General features: G+C 39.5%; 1 protein-coding gene across 1 annotated transcript in view; it reads left to right on the forward strand.

Moving 5' to 3' along the window:
* Positions 1 to 17031, forward strand: part of LOC149846257 (histone-lysine N-methyltransferase EZ3-like) — a 37703-nt gene that overhangs the window by 2322 nt on the left and 18350 nt on the right. Inside the window, exons 2-7 of the mRNA XM_089990744.1 lie at positions 11345 to 11652; positions 12364 to 12525; positions 13979 to 14063; positions 14294 to 14437; positions 14564 to 14611; positions 14692 to 14763. Of these exons, the coding sequence (XP_089846870.1) occupies positions 11345 to 11652; positions 12364 to 12525; positions 13979 to 14063; positions 14294 to 14437; positions 14564 to 14611; positions 14692 to 14763 (819 nt within the window). The remainder of the gene's footprint in view (positions 1 to 11344; positions 11653 to 12363; positions 12526 to 13978; positions 14064 to 14293; positions 14438 to 14563; positions 14612 to 14691; positions 14764 to 17031) is intronic.

Raw genomic sequence — 17031 nt, forward strand, 5'->3', positions numbered from 1 at the left:
GAGAGAGGGGTTGAGTTCACCTTGCAGAGAGAGGCTAAGCTCACCTCACCCAGAGAAGAGAAGAGAGAGAGAGAGAGAGAGAGAGAGAGAGAGAGAGAGAGAGAGAGAGAGAGAGAGAGAGAGAGAGAGTCCTGGCTACATTTGGCAAATTTCTTGACATTCATGCCTGCATATTATGATATGTCCAGGCTAAATGATGCTTCAACCGAGTGATACTACCCAAAAAAGAAATTTGGCAATAGTTGCACTTGATTCTTAATCGGTTTTCACTCATTACTTCAGTGCCCTATGTTAGATCTTGAGATTTCACCAGTCCCGATCTACAATAGGAAGAAAAGTAAGAAGAGAAGAATAATAAGAAGAAGACGCAGAGATGTTGGGGCTGAGAGGTTCACATTTTTCAATGTACATACATGACCTATCTTTTCATATTTATATATAGGGTACAGTGATTTTCATGGACATAACTGTCCTACAACAAATATAATATTACAAGTGTATCCCAATAAACACGTCAATCACGCAAATCATGATTTAGGTCTGGATCAGATCCAAACTGATCCAACCCCATTTCACGACACTTAATAGCCTCCCTCAAGTTGTGCATGGTCCTGTACCATGGACAACTTGTTCTTCAGGAACCAAAATCCGTTTTTCGTTAGTCCCTTTGTAAATAAATCTGCCACCTTTGCAGAGTAAGGAGGAAGAAAGGGTCAACGATGCTTTCATGGCTTTGTCATCTGAAATAGAACAAATGAAAAGGCAGATCGAAGCTTGCAGGGCCGTTTATATAAAAGTAGGTTATTTTATGTGTTTTCTCTAAATGTTTTAAACCATTAAGTTTTGCACTTATGTTTCATGTCCTGTGCATGCACTTGGATGGTAACCATGGTGCTTGTTGCTTTGTAGGCATGGATCTCTTATAGCTGACATCTTCTACTTTAATATGTACTTAAGTTAGACAGGTTAGCATGAGTTTTCAATTCCTGTATGTAGATGAGATCTTGATGCAGAGCAGGACTGGGTCCAGTCTACACCGAGTAACCCAAGCTGGGAACCGAGTCTGCGCGAGGGGGTTGAAGATCGGACCCATGCAGCAGATCCGATCCAGACCGTGGTACCAAGGCGCAAGAGTGAGCCACCCCTGTGTACCTATGCCAGACGAGCCCGGACCCGGGCTTCTCAGATCCGGTTTCAACGCGGAGAGCTTCTCATATCTGACTTCAATGCACAGGCGACCTGGATCATGTTTCGGGTCCATTACTGGACCCGAGACCCGGGTCTGCCCGTAGCCTTTAAAAAACCCTCCTCTAGGGTTTTGTGCGGACGAAGTTGATTAAAAAGATTAAGCAGTCGTTCTCTTTCATCCGTTTTTTTTTCTTTTGTCATTTTCTTTGAGTCTTTCTTTGTTTTTGCATTTACTTTTCCATTACGTCCTTGCTTGTTCTGTTTTCCCTATTTGTTATTGCATTCCGCTGTCAATTGAGTGGTTAATGAAATAAAGCAGTCAACGTGTATTCCACGACGACCTTTCATTCATATTATCAGTGTATCGCACAAGTGGAGTAGTCGTGGTGTCCATTTATTTCACGTCGAAGCTCCTCGTTGCCAACAGTATTTGTGGAGTCACTTGTATCGTGACCCTCCACGCTGCATCTAAAGATCAACGTGATTCCTCCCACTGCATCAATTTGGTATTAGAGCCCAGGTGTCCTCATTCGGCAGCGGGATGGCTAAAGAGGCGATACATGATCCTACCGGTGGAAGAGAGCGGGAGGGAACCGTCGTTGAAGATCCGGTGCTGCGGGTGCTTGACGCAGTAATTCAGATTCAGGAAAATCTACAACGCATAAGCAAAGAGGTCGCGGGTTTGTCGAGACGCATGGACGGGATCGACGAACGGCTCGGAGCCATCGAGTCGTCTGGGGAAGCGCGCGCGGCCTCCATGCTGAAAATGGGAGCGAAAGTGGGTGACAGTGCGGGAAATCAAGAAGTTGCCGCTGCAGCCGAAGTAGGCCAGTCGATCCCTCGTGGCCGCTGTTAAAATATATGTAATCATATATACATATATATGTATTTATCTCATCATACCCGATAAAGGGTATTTTTGTAATTCTGCCCATTAGGGGGCATTTTAGTCTTTTTACATTTTTTTACATGTATTTTATTTTACATTTTCTTTTTCCTTTTTATTTTTCATTTATTGTAAAATGCATTTAATACATTGCATTGGGGGTCCCAACCAAAGGAGTCGTTGGACCCCCAACAGTCACAAATGTGACCGTTGGGGGCCCAAAGAGTCCCCTTTTGGGCCTCCCAATGTTCTCTCTCTCTCACTCCTTTGTGTATAAATAGAGGGGTATTCCCCCATGTAAGGTATGGCCTTTTAGGCCCTCATTCAATAAAGTTTATGTAACTTATGCCTCTTCGTAGGCTTCTTGTGGTGTCTCTTAGTGGACCATTGTGTTATTCCCCATTATGGGGTTGTGTTTGTCCAATGTTGGACCTTATGAATGCATTATGCATTCTTGTAATTCATTTTCGCATACTTTCTAACATGATTTCAAAGCAAGGTTGTGACCGAGTTGCTCTTTGGTGCATCGGAAAGCGTGTTATTCAAGAAATATTAAGAAAAATGGTGAAGTTTTCTTGTTCTCTCTCTTTTCTTTCTTAAAGTTATTTGGTATGTATTCTTTTTCGTTTAGTATCATGCATTATTAAGAAATATCTACTTAATAATCTATATGTATGTGTTTTTTGTTTTCTAGTTCGCGTTATTCGGTTCTTCATTGAGCCTTTGCTTTTGTGTATATCACATTTTTAAAATCTCTTAAAAGATAATTAGTTAAATCGGTGAACTTGTTTGTCATTGCTTAAAACTTCCTTTAATAGGGTCGTTAATCGTGCTTATCTTTCAAGCATAAGTTGATGTCAATCTCGAACTCGTGTGTATGGTTTTAGGGGTCTTTGTGATCTTATTATTGTTTTTCAAATCCTACATATGATTTAAAAGCTTTGTATTGATGGACATCTTTGACTCCTTGAATTTAAATTTTTATCAAATAACTTTAGTACTTTGAAGTTATCTCTTGCATATTTGCTTAAAAGCATGAATTATATATGTGTGGGAAGTTTTTTAAAGAAAAGTTGAGTTGAGATTGAAATCCTTTAACATATAAAAGCTTGTGATAATTCACATCCTTTTCTACACACTTGCTATTATATATTATGAGTAGTGATGTTTATTAGAGATTTCTCATGTAGTGATGTTTTTTTAAGAATCTCAAAAATGATTTCAAATCATGTGTCTTAGTGCATTTTTTTGTAATTAGAGATTCCTCACGTAGTGATGTATGAATACCTCTAGTAACTCTTGAAGTATGGTTTTCTTCCATTTGGAGTTAAGTTTTTTTTTTCTTTGCTTTACATACTCGTTTTTGAGTGTTGTGTGGTTCTTATTGGTGAATACTATGTGTGAGACTTCCACAGTTCTTGTAAGAAGAGTGTTTGTTCTTGTGAAAATCCTTCAATGTTTTGGTCTTAAAAGGATTATTCTTTTGGGAAGTTTTGTTGTGGGCATTTGAAGGTCTAATTGTAGAAGTCCAATTCTTTCTACAAGCTTGGTCCTTTAGTTTTTGATTTTCTACTAATATTGCAAGTTTTACAAACTTGTTCTTTTTGTGAATTTTTCCGCATGAGTTTTTCCAAATTTTACCGCATCTATTAAAGAATGCCCATATTAAACTAAATTTGTTATATTGTCATTCGACATCTTATATTACATAAAAATTGCATCTATTATCATTTGGTGTGCATATAATTGCACTTTATATCTATCATGGTTAAAGCTTGTGGGATTATAGCCCAAGCTCTGTTAGTGAACTTATGACTTTTGGGTTCACATTTGTGCATTTGCGAGTTTGTATTGTGCTCTTTGTGCACAAGTGTTCTTGTTGTGCGTGTGTGCTCACATTTGTTTCCAAGAATATTGTAATATTGTTCTTGGTATCTTATTGAAGATACTTTTACATGAGTAGTTAAGGTTTAATTTGATTCTTGGATTATTCCAAATCAGTTCTTGCACATGATGTTGCTTAATATTTCATGTTATAATGCATATTGTTGTGATTGATTATATTGTTGTTATTTAATGCATCATTTATATGGCCTTGTTATTGTGATATTAGAGATGTTTGTTGAGGTGAGTTATGTCATTTTAGATTGTCAATTTGTAGTTTGACTCTAAAATGACTTGTTATGTGATCTCTAATTGTGAGTGTGACACTCGTTTTCTTTTTGGCCATTGATTTTATGGATGCTCTTAATTATGTGTACCTGTGATAGATGTATGAAGTTTGAAAGCTTAAATGTTTTAAGGTATATTAATGTTTTATTTGTTAAATGTTTGTCATTGCAAGTCTTATTGCCTCAAAAGTCTTCTCCTTTTATACCTCTTATCTAAGTGTCATCATATGTAGACAAGTTTTTTATTACACCTTTGTGTGTTGGTAGCCCTTTGTTGGCTTTGTTCTCTTGGTCTAGTAATTGAACACACTTGTCTTGAGTGTTATTATATGTAGACAAGGCACGTTGATTCACACCATGGTGTATGATTTTAGTCTATGTTGACATTTGTGTCCTTGTTCTAGTCGCTGAGATGTATGCCCATGGTTGACTTCTTTCACTCATTTCAAGTGCCATTTTATGTAGACAAGAGATGTATTTGTTTTAGCCCATGGTTGGCTTGATACTCTTGTTCTAGTAGCTGAACATACTTGATTTTGAGTGTCTTTTTACGAAGACAAGAGATGCTTTTGGTCCATATTGGCGTGTATTTTCTTGTTCTTGTCGTTGATACACTTATTTCAAGTATTATTACATGTAAACAAGAGGTGTTTATACACACTTTTGTGTGTGTATTTTGGCCTTTAATGACATTAAGATTATGTTCTTGTTCTAGTAGCTTATACACTTGATTTGTGGGTTTTGGAGGACTAATGATATAGTTGCTTGTAGTGGATGAACTATTGTTGAAATTTGTGAAATTTCATTCATATTTTGTCTTTTAAAGATACAAGTGAATCATATCATTAATATGCATATTTTAAAATCAAATTGATTTTTTGGCATTTAATCTACATATTAAGTGCTTATGGTTTTGACCACCTTTGTATTTGATATGCAAAATGAGTTTTTGTAATTGCAATCATTTGAGTGAGATGTTCCTAAATGTGTAAGGTTCTCTACTAAAATAACACTCATTATTTTGCCTCTTAAGTGGACTTAAATCTTTTTGAACTTTTGTGTTTTATACACTCCTTTTATGCTCTTGACTCTTGGGCGGATGTTTTTTAGATCATATCCTTGCAAATTCACATATGACATTTGTTTGACATAGAATTTCTTCTCTCTAAGATGTGAGAAAAATCATTAACTCATTGTTTGTTGATAAAATGTCTCCCTATTGGTGATCTATGTGTGTTAAACATGCTTTCTTTCGTATGCTCTTGTACACATTCCCTTGGGAGCAATTTGTTCTTACGTGAACATTGTCTTCTTAGATATATTTCTAATGCATGAAATTTTTTACTTGATCTTAATACAAATCTCATATTTTGTGTGTCTTTGTGCACTTGTGAGTGTTCTCCGTGCACACACTCCTTACTTCCAAATATTGATAAAACCCTTTGTCAGAATGATTTTGGGAGCCTTAGTGCTCACCTATTCTAAGAAATTTAATCTTTTGCATTTGTGGGTGTCCCCTTTGTACCTTTGGGTACTTTTATTCAAGTGTTCTTGGTGTGTCTTTGCACACGTATTCCTTTATGGTGTTGGTGCTTGAAGTGCACATCTTTGAAGGCATTTTTACATGGTTCTTGGAGATATTTTTGGTCAAATGTTCTTAGTGTGGCCTTTGTGCACTTATCTTTCTTCAAGAACTTAGTGTGTTTTATCAATGTTTAAGGTTAATTCATGTTTTGCATAAATACTCAATCAAAATGCATAAATTATCTTTTGAATCATTGTCCTTAATCTATGTTATGGTCTATTATCCATTTTTTTGATATCTTCTATTTGATTAAGATACGAAGGCACTTTTTACTTGGAGTTCTTTTGGCTTATTCCACAGGATCTTCAAGATGGGATGAATGAAACATCTATGATACATCGTGAAAGGAGCTTGGGGATGATCATTAAAGACAATTAAAGGCTGACAGATGCAAAGTTCTTTCATGTGCTATAATGTTGATGACTTCCATTGAAGATTTTTTTGAAGACTGGAACCCTCCTTTTGTATCTTCAAACTTCTCGTTATTCCCACGCAAAGTTTGAGGGAGGGTGTTAAAATATATGTAATCATATATACATATATATGTATATATATACATATATATGTATTTATCTCATCATACCCGATAAAGGGTATTTTTGTAATTCTGCCCATTAGGGGCATTTTAGTCTTTTTATATTTTTTTTACATGTATTTTATTTTACATTTTCTTTTTTCTTTTTATTTTTCATTTATTGTAAAATGCATTTAATTCATTGCATTGGGGGTCCCAACCAAAGGAGTCGTTGGACCCCCAACAATCACAAATGTGATCGTTGGGGGCCCAACGAGTCCCCTTTTGGGCCTCCCAATGTTCTCTCTCTCTCACTCCTTTGTGTATAAATAGAGGGGTATTCCCCCATGTAAGGTATGGCCTTTTAGGCCCTCATTCAATAAAGTTTATGTAACTTATGCCTCTTCGTAGGTTTCTTGTGGTATCCCTTAGTGGACCATTGTGTTATTCCCCATTATGGGGTTGTGTTTGTCCAATGTTGGACCTTATGAATGCATTATGCATTCTTGTAATTCATTTCCGCATACTTTCTAACAGCCGCACTACCGCCCCAAACCTGGTACTTTCCCTAACGCCAGACTCGGTCACGGCTGCTACCCAGCCTCTCGGTGCCTACCAGGCTAAGCACGGGGCTCTGGCCGCGCCTCCCAGCGTTAGCTGGGGTGCACAGGCTTGGCCTCGTGCCCCAGCACCTGTGTCATAGCCTGGGTTTGGCTCGCCAGGTCCCAACATGACGTTGGGCTCGACTGCTGGCCCAGCCACGTTCGCCCGAGCAGGGACCGACCCGGTCCACTGTCCCGAGCCTGCGCGTGGGGGCGTTGTCGCAGGCCCTCTGCGTGCAGGAAGTGGCGGTACCCTGTGGGCGGGTCCGGACCCGAGCTTGTGATATCGGGTCCCCGACCCGGGTCTCAGGGACCGTCCTTTGGGTCCGAGCCTTGAACCCATTTACCCGACCTACCCAATTGGGTCTGGTTCGCGGTTCACCCCGAACCAGATCCAACCTATTAATTTTGATCCCCACTTCAGATCCCCAGTCGACCCAAGCCCATATCAGACCCGGACGAAGCTCTAGTTTGAATTTGAGCCGGGTCACAACCAGGCCCATAATCATATGGATCGTGGGTCAAGTTTAAACCAAGTCTTTTATCCCCACAACTCGATCCCCGATCCAACCTACCCAAATCTGGATCCGACGAGCAGTTTAGGATTAGACCCGATCCACATCCAATCGGGCGAATCAACCCAATATTATACCAACCAGACCCAATTCCCGACCCAGAACCAACCCATCAACCCGTCCCCGATTCAAAACCCAATACTGTATCTGACCCAACACCACTATCCTAGCCCGACCCATAACCCAAACCCATATTATCCCATTCCTACCCACTTAGAGCCCAAGACCTGACCAGTCCTTCCACCTATAGCAGGACCACCTGTCATACCGGTGCCACAACGCCGGCCACAGATAGCAGATTCAGCAGGGGCCGACGCGACCTGAGCACCGACCACACATCATCGGAGTACATCAGCACCATCAGCTAGGCGAGCAGAATCGCAATGATGAAGCAGTGTGGGATGATGATACTTTTTGGAACGAGTACCCCGCAGACATGGTGGAGGCTCGTCAGCAGAAAGCACCAGAGCGCCCCTCCACGTACGGGGTGAAGCTGAAGCTTCCATAGTTCGCAGGTCGGTTCGATGCGGAGCAGTTCTTCGACTGGTCTTATGCCGTCCAGTTCTTTTTCGACTACCACGATGTCGCTGGGCACTGTCGTGTCTCTCTAGCCTCTACTCGGTTGAGAGGCCTAGCACAAATATGGTGGGTTGAGCTGCATAGGTTAAGGGAGCGGCAAAGACTAGAGCGTGTACTGACTTTGGAGGAGATGCAGCGATTGACGCAGTCTAAGTTCGTGCTGTCAGATCACACTAAGAGGGCCTACAAGGAGTACCTGATCCTGCGTCAAGGCACTAGTACTGTGGCGGAGTACACTGTTGAGTTCCATCATCTTTACCTATGAGTGCAGATCGAGGAGACCACCAGCCAGCAGGTCACGGGGTATATTTCATGTCTTTGTCCTGCTATTTCAGACGACTTCAGTTGTATCACAGTCGAGTCATTAGATCAGGCAAAGAATTATGCCATGAATGTGGAGGAAAAATTGAAAAGGAGGCAAGAACATAGGACATCCCGTAGTGATCAGTCCAGTCAACCCAAGTCGAGTTTCCCAACCTGGGGAGCGAGCTCCCTTGGGAAAGAAGACTCAAAGTCCACCCCTAGAGTCGACCCTAGCAAGCCCGATCAGTCCGAACCCACGTACCACACCAGATCCAAAGGTAAGTCCAATGAGTCTATTATTCGTTGTTTTAGGTGTTAAGAGTTAGGTCATGTTGCGTTCAAGTGCCCCACTGTGAGCAAGAACACCCATCTCGCAGAGGGCATTGTTGAGTCAGCGTCCGATAGTGAGAGTGAGGGTAAGTCGCTTGTTGAGGGGGATGACGAGATAAAAGTTGTAAAATTCGATGGCAGCATCGAAAATTTATTAACCATCCGTCATGTTTTGACCACATCCCGAGAGTCGGCCCGACAAAATGGTTGCAGAATAATATTTTTAGAACCCGGTGCAACTGTGAGGGGCGCGCGTGTGATTTTATCATTGATACCTGGGTGTGCGAGAATATGGTGTCCGAGAGTGTCGTGTCTACCTTGAACCTAAAAACGGAAAAACTGTCCCAACCTTATAAGATGGCATGGTTCAAGAAAGGGAGCGAGGTACCTATCACCCTGCGTTGTCTAGTTTGGTTCTCCATGGAGGAGCATTACCATGATGAAGTGTGGTGTGATGTGACCCCTATGAGTGTGTGTCACATCCTTTTGGGACGTCCTTGGCAGTTTGACCGTAAGACTATCCATGATGGCTGTAGGAACACGTACACATTTATCTTTAAGGGTCATAAAATAGTTTTTCTTCCGACCAAGGAGATCAGGTTTTCCCGACTTGCGAGCCTATTTTACCGGTCATACCTCCTTGAGCTGCCCGAGAATTGGCACCTTTCTCCTATATTTAATGTGTCTGATCTAAATGCTTACTGTGGAGACAACAAGTCGTCAGAGCCGACTTCTTCTCAACCAGGGGAGAATGATGCAAAGCAGGACTGGGTCCAGTCTACACCATGGTTGCCAGTTGAGGAAGCGGGAGCGGGAAGCGATACGGGAAGCGGGAGCGGGAAGCGAGGCACTTTCAAAATTTTAGGAAGCGGGGAAGCGTGGGACCACTTAGGAGCGATTCGGGAAGCGTCTCGGAAGCGACCTAGGAAGCGTCTCGGAAGCGACCTAGGAAGCGTCTCGGAAGCGAGGGGGAAGCGAAAAAAATAAAAATAAAAAATAAAAAATATAAAAAATTTGAAAAAACAGGGGAAGCGAGGGGGAAGCGTGGGGGAAGCGAGGGGGAAGCGTGGGGGAAGCGTTGGGGAAGCGATGGGGAAGCGTGGGGGAAGCGTGCTTCCCATTAAAGGGAAGCGCGTCCCCCATTAAAGGGAAACGCGTCCCCCATTAAAGGGAAGCGCGCTTCCCAAAAAAGGGGGACGCTTCCCCCCACGCTTCGGAAGCGCGACGTTTCGCGCTTCCGAAGCGCGCTTCGGGGAAGCGCGCTTCCCCTTTTAGCTAGGCGCTTCCGGTAACTCTGGTCTACACCGAGTAACCCATGCAGGGAACCGGGTCTGCGCGAGGAGGTTGAAGATCGGTTCCATGCAACAGATTCGATCCAGATCGTGGTACCAAGGCGCAAGAGTGAGGCACCCCTGTGCACCTATGCCAGATGAGCTCGGACCCGGGCTTCTCAAATCCGGTTTCAACGCGGAGAGCTTCTCAGATCCAGCTTCAATGCATAGGTGACCCAGATCATGTTTCAAGTCCATTACTGGACCTGAGACCCGGGTCTGCCCGTAGCCTTTAAAAAACCCTCCTCTAGGGTTTTGTGCGGACGAAGTTGATTAAAAAGATTAAGCAGCCGTTCCCTTTCATCCATTTTTTTTCCTTTTGTCATTTTCTTTGATTCTTTCTTGGTTTTTGCATTTACTTTTTCATTACGTCCTTGCTTGTTCTGTTTTCCCTATTTGTTATTGCATTCAACTGTCAATTGAGTGGTTAATGAAATAAAGCAGTCAGCGTGTATTCCACAGTGACCTTTCATTCGTATTATCAGTGTATCGCACGACTGGAGTAGTCGTGGTGCCCATTTATTTCACGTTGAAGCGCCTCATTGCCAACAGTATTTGTAGAGTCACTCGTATCGTGCCCCTCCACGCTGCATCTAAAGATCAACGTGACTCCTCCCACTGCATCAGATCTTTAAAAAAGTTTTGGAGCACGTAGGTATTGTTTTCTTGCTTTAAAATTTTACTAGCATAGTGCAGCCACCTGTCCATATATCCGGGCTTATTATGACAAAGAATAAATTAATAAAGATATAAAAATGGTGCACATTTAAAAATAAGATATTTTATATTAATTAAAGGCATGAAAATACTGAATGTTTTTTCTAACTTTTCAAAGTTTCCTGGTCTTCTTACATGATGCTTTTCTCTTTATTGCTATAGGCATCCATGCATAAGGCACTGTCCTAATCAGGTCTGTTTTAGGTTGTTGCTTGGGATTTATTTGAAATGCTATTCTTCTATGTTCTCATTCAGAATTACATGTGAGGGGCTGTAATTCATGCCTTATGCAGCATATTGATACCAGTCTATGTTCCCATAAGCCATGTTGTCTTCTCTCTTTTACTTGCTTCTTGTATTTTTTTTATTGTCACAAGTGAAGGATGTTTTGTCACCACTCATGTTTTATTCGTGGTGAGAGTACCTAGAGATGGACAGGTATCATGTGTACTGTATTCTCTTTGTTCAAATTTCTGATAGCTTGCTTAATTTCTTTTTCTTACTTTTGCTGCTTTGCTATGGTTGAAGGTATTCTTAACCTTATGAAAACCATTTGTTTGTAGGAAAAGATTGCATCCAATACAGAAACTTTGACAGCCCAAACATCCAAACTTATTGCTCTGGCAGCATCAAGAAAAGATCTTTGTTCAATTGAGTGGAAAGAAACTAAGAACATGCTTTCAATTAGGATGGAAGGTGCACTTTGTAACTTAATTAGTTCAGATTCTGGAATAGATATAAATAGTCAGGAAGCTTCATCTTCAACTATAATATTTGGAAACGGCAGTGAGGTAAAGAGTCTTATTCACCCCACCAAACTTCCTTTCATCGAGAAGATTCCACCATATACATCATGGATATTTTTGGACAGGTAACATGAAGTTCTTTACTTTGTTTGCAAGTTTGATAGCCTTATTCTAGGCTGTCTTTTATCTATTTTCTTTTGTAAGTTAATTCAAACAATTATGTTCTTGATGCCTTTTGTCAGTTTTGGTTGAATTGTTGGTTCAGGTTGATTTTGACATTGTGGCAGTAAACATGTTTCTGTGTTCTTGGTATCCACACACAACTTTGTTTATGTGCTGGTTAACTAATTTCAGATTCAAAGGTCAAGTCGTATTAGGTATATACAAGAAAAGTACATGATTCTATGAAATATGCTAATGTTAATGCTGTCATAGATGTGCTAAATGTTTTTGAATAAAGGAGAACACTGGATTCTGTTAGTTCTTACTCTGAGATGTTTAAGTTATAGGACAATGTCACAAACTACATATAAGAATGCTATACTAAGACCATGTAATTCACATTGCATGACCTCATAACGTTGATGTCATATGTTTCAGAGAATGATGTCATATGTTTCAGAGAATGATATTTGGTTGTTTTCGAGGGTCAGAAGAATGGTTTTTGCACTCACTGTTGTCATAAGTTTCAAAAGAATTGAAGCTTTTGTGGTTTTCTGTTGCCTCTGTACCTATGCTTCATTGCAATCTTATTTAATTTTTCCCTGCATTGCGGCAATTTATTGAGAATCATTCCTCTTTGATTCATTTTCTTAATTTCAATTTACCCAGTGCAGAAACAAAAGAATGGCTGAAGACCAATCAGTTGTCCGGAGGAGACGCATTTACTATGATCAATATGGCAGTGAAGCATTGATATGTAGTGATAGTGAGGAAGAGGTAGCAGAACCTGAAGAAGAGAGGCATCATTTCACTAAAAGTGAAGATCATGTTTTATGGTATCCCTCTAACAACGGCCATGATTACATGAATATTTGCATTTACTTCCATTACTTTTGATATCCAAGAAAATATTTTTGATAACCAATTGTGTCTAGTTAAATTGTACAGCAATTGTTAGTCGATGCTGCATAATAGGTTTAAGCCTGGAGAAATTTAAATATAGCTGCTTGACTTGTGCCTATTTTACATTTAAATGCTCAATGTGTCAAAAGCATCAAATGCTGCATAATTTATCTGAAGCTAGCTGAGACACTTCTATTTACCTATGTCAAGTTACCTGCAACTATTAAGTTAAAAAAAAGTTACCTGCAACTATTGATTAACTACTCCTAGTTAACTAAGAAAAATGCCAAATTTACCTCTTTTATCCAAACCCTACTCTATAACCTGTGTGTGTGTGTGTGTGTGATGCTCTTCCTCTAATCTCTCTTTCTATCAAAGTTCAAAATAACAAGAAAATTTGTGGTACTTATTTACTGAAAATTAACAAAAGAAAAAGTAGTGAACTCAGGTGGTGCCATCCTCTTCCCAACAGTTACCATCTGATGGGAATGTATTCAAGACCATATGGGTATTTCCTGTGGCAGCTTCTTGTATGGAGTTAATGGATTGCCTCATGTTCATAGTCTTCAATCAATTGAAGATTTGAAATTGGTTCAGTTGAATCTGACAGTGTAGTTTTTGAGTTTGTATCTGAAGCTTTTTGCAAATATGCAGTTTAATGATGATAGAGAAATGGCCTTACCCACCTATTCAGTCTTTAAACATGTTCCTTTGAGAGAGGACCCGTGCTACTTCTTGTGCTTGCCACTTATTGCAGTCATCATTGACAGCATCACCAACTTAACACAAGACATTTATTTATCGTGTTTAATCAGTTGGGAAGCTGGCGAGCCATGTTTTATTTGATTAGTTCCATATCATCTGTGCCCCAGCCATGTGATGAGTCTTGCATACATGCCCTGGAGTTGAATAAATTATCTGTCATTGCCATGTATTGATCGTATCAGCCTATTCCAAGCTAACCATCGAATGAGATGAAGATAATAAGATGCATGGGAGCTTGGAAGATGAGAAGATCCCAAAGTTCTTCCATTCAGATGATAGAAGTCGATATAGTCTGCCCCCACTCTGCTCAACACAACTCAATTGCAAAGTATTCAAATTTGATAGAGGTTAACTTGTAATTTTATTGCTCATCTAAACATTTTCCTTCTAGAACCTTGACCATTTCTTATTGCCCAGACATCAGATTTGGACCATTGGTACAAGAGGAAGAAAACAATTCCTGTTAAGATCTTTTACTGTTTTGAAAGCATATATCATACACAGTAATTTATTAATGCACTAACATGAATGATGGTTGCTTGTTCTCACACAGGAGTGTTTCATGTCTCATCTGTGCATTAGGTGACATGATTCTTGTTTTGATGATTTTATGATGCTTAGGAAGATTCTGCAGGAGCATGGACAAACACAGATGGTGCTGAATGCTCTGATCCAGTGCATAAAAGCAACAGATTCTGAAATAAAGGTAACATCATTTTGTATTTTATGACTCTCATCATCTTGAGTTGATAGGAGGTTGGATGCTTGGGATGTTGCCTCTTTCTTAAAAAGCAAGGTTTTATATGTTAGGACTCATTCATTGTTTGGTTGTGGTTTGGATCTGTAGAACCTTTACCAATGATTACATCAGTGAGTTGGGGAAAATTTTTCTGCTTTATTGAGATCTTATACATTCTTTTTATGTAAGTGGTGCAGGCAAGATATGACTCGTTGAAGGAGAAATATGAGGAGAAACATGTTAAAAATAATGAGATGGATGTGGAGAGGAGCATAATGTTGAACAAGAGCCTTAGTTCTGCGTTGGATTCTTTTGACAATATTTTCTGTCGCCACTGCTTGGTAGTCCTGCACTTACATATTTGCTCTTTGAAACAATTTTTTTGTTGTGAAAAAAGCTTTATGATTTCATGTCATATGCACGTTTGTATGGTTAGATAGCTTAACAATAATTGTATATTGATACAGGTTTTCGACTGTCGCTTGCATGGGTGTTCCCAAGGACTTATTATTCCTGTATGTTCTTGGATTGCTTGTTATTTCTGTTATCCACATGAACTTTGAGGACATGTTATTATATTTGATGTTTATAACAGTGTGAAAAATTGCCATTTTCTGGTGAACTTGAAGAGGTTGGAACACCTTGCAGCAATCAGTGCTACCTTCTGGTAAACTTCATAATGTACATAATAGTTTTTGTTAATTATTCAAACTTTTCAAATACGTGTTTCATTATCTACCTATACTTTTGTTTATTTCTTGATTATTGGTGAGGTCCATTGATTTGGTCCTTGAATAAATAATTTCTTGATGAAAAATCATGTTGGCTTAAGCACTTGATGTGGAAGTTAGTAAAAATGTTCATGAATCAAACCGTTTGAGTCAAATGCAGTGTAATTTACATCAGTAATGCTATCTTAATTCTATCAGTTTATGCCTTTAAGTGAGATTATTAACTGTCTTTCATGTAGTTTAGAGTCATTGGAGCTATCAGATACCAACCTGAGAGGAGCTAAAGAACCTTTAACAGAGTGAAGTACCTGTTATTCATACAAGTGCATCTGGAATTCACTTAGATATTTTTCAAATCATCAGTATTTAATTCTTCGGGTCACATACCAGCGCAGAAACGAGGATGGTGGGGGTAAAAAAATTTTGTGGACACCTATTAACAGGAGCTATATACTTGTGTACAATTTCATAATACTTTAAGAATGGTAGAGGGTTAAGTACTTGTAACAGAGTAGAAGCAAAGGCAAGAAGCAGTGGACAGGAACTTCATTCCTGTTTAGAGCAGCTGATCTTCATATCCTGCATATTCTTGCACTGATGCACTGGTGGATGTGGTGTACATAAAGTACATGAAGAAACCATGATATGCCGCAGAAAGATCCGTTATTACTTGAGGCTGAACCTTAGTAGTAAAAAACGCTAGATGTCACCTAGAGACCCACAAAAGAAATAATAATTATTTAACATAAAATTTTAAAAATCATAAAAACAAGAAAAAGTTGAAAAGCTTAAGCATTTCAAAATACACCACCAAGATATGTTTATAATGATGATAATAAACAAATACAAAATATCAACCTTGGTTCTCCCCCTCCTAGACCATAGGCTTGCACCTACAATATTTTTTTGACAAAAAAACTTCATGCTAATATTTCAATATTTTTTGAAATACTGGAGAGATTTATGCATTTATGCTATCCATATTATTCTTAGGGATGGAGAAAATGTTGACTGTCTTTTTTCTCTTTAGTGGAAATCAATTCCTTCAAAGGCCCCTAAGTTTTTAAAAGATCGGCACACTCTCTTTATACTTAAAATTTATAAAAAAATATGCGAGTTTATCCATGCAAGACACAACTCAATTAGAATGGGTGAATTAGTATTCCCTGTCTATGGAAATCACAATTTGTTAATCCTGGATTTGCAGTTTCTGTTTAGTGGAAGCATACTTGAGGCAGTGCAATGCATGCTTATCAGATTTTATACAGTGCTTCCCTCTAAGGTTTGAAGCAACCTAGCTTTCGGTTACCAGTTTTAGATCTATGTGGGTGGTAGCGGTAGGCACTTCCTGTGTCCATGGTTTTTACAGTTTTCATGTCAAAGAGATGCATTATGGAGAATACCTATGGGGCTCTAGGTAGCAGAGAAATGGAAGAGGACTCAACATTGTGTTCTAGTCTCTATGTATAAGCTGCCAATGAATTATTCTGCTGTAACTGTCCTATGTAAGAGCGTAATAGTGTTGCATCATGCTGACATCTATCTGTTTTCTTCTTTCATGTAACAAACTGGTTGTTGAAAAAGATGCACTGTTAGTATGGTTAATTGTGTATAGCATGTTTCCAGTCTAAGGATCTGGGTGTAAGGGGAAAATACATGCAGATGCTCACATGAACATGTATACACTGCCCCCTATTTTACCAACATGCCATGTTTTTGACCTTACATCTGCATCCTTGCAAATTTGTTACTTGAAGGAACTTTGTTGTACATTAATGTCTTTGATTCTTTGTTGAAATGCCCAATTGAAGACTCCTCTTGTGTCATGAATTAGTTTCCTGTTGTTGGTCTCTCTTGTAATGTTCATCTGACAGATGTGAATTGGATATCTTTGGGTCTTCAGTCTCCAGGTTGCAACTTCTGTGCACATGGTGGAGGTTTTCTTATGCACAGTAGTCAACTTCTGTGCACGTGTATGTATTGAATATATATATATATATATATTTTAACATGCAAATATATTTTGTATATTTTATTTTTTTGTTCTTTTCTTTCTGTTTTTGACCAGTCAACACAGAGTTGACTGGAGGCTTCTAGCCGTTGGAACTAGTCCAACGGCTCTATGCCTTCCTTGTATATAAAAGGGGATGATTCCCCTCACTTGATGTATGCTTCCTTGTATTATTTTCATCGATAAAAAACAT

Source organism: Nuphar pumila, chromosome 2 (genome assembly GCF_984573655.1).
Source record: "Nuphar pumila chromosome 2, dmNupPumi1.hap1.1, whole genome shotgun sequence".
In the NCBI taxonomy this organism is placed as follows: domain Eukaryota; kingdom Viridiplantae; phylum Streptophyta; class Magnoliopsida; order Nymphaeales; family Nymphaeaceae; genus Nuphar; species Nuphar pumila.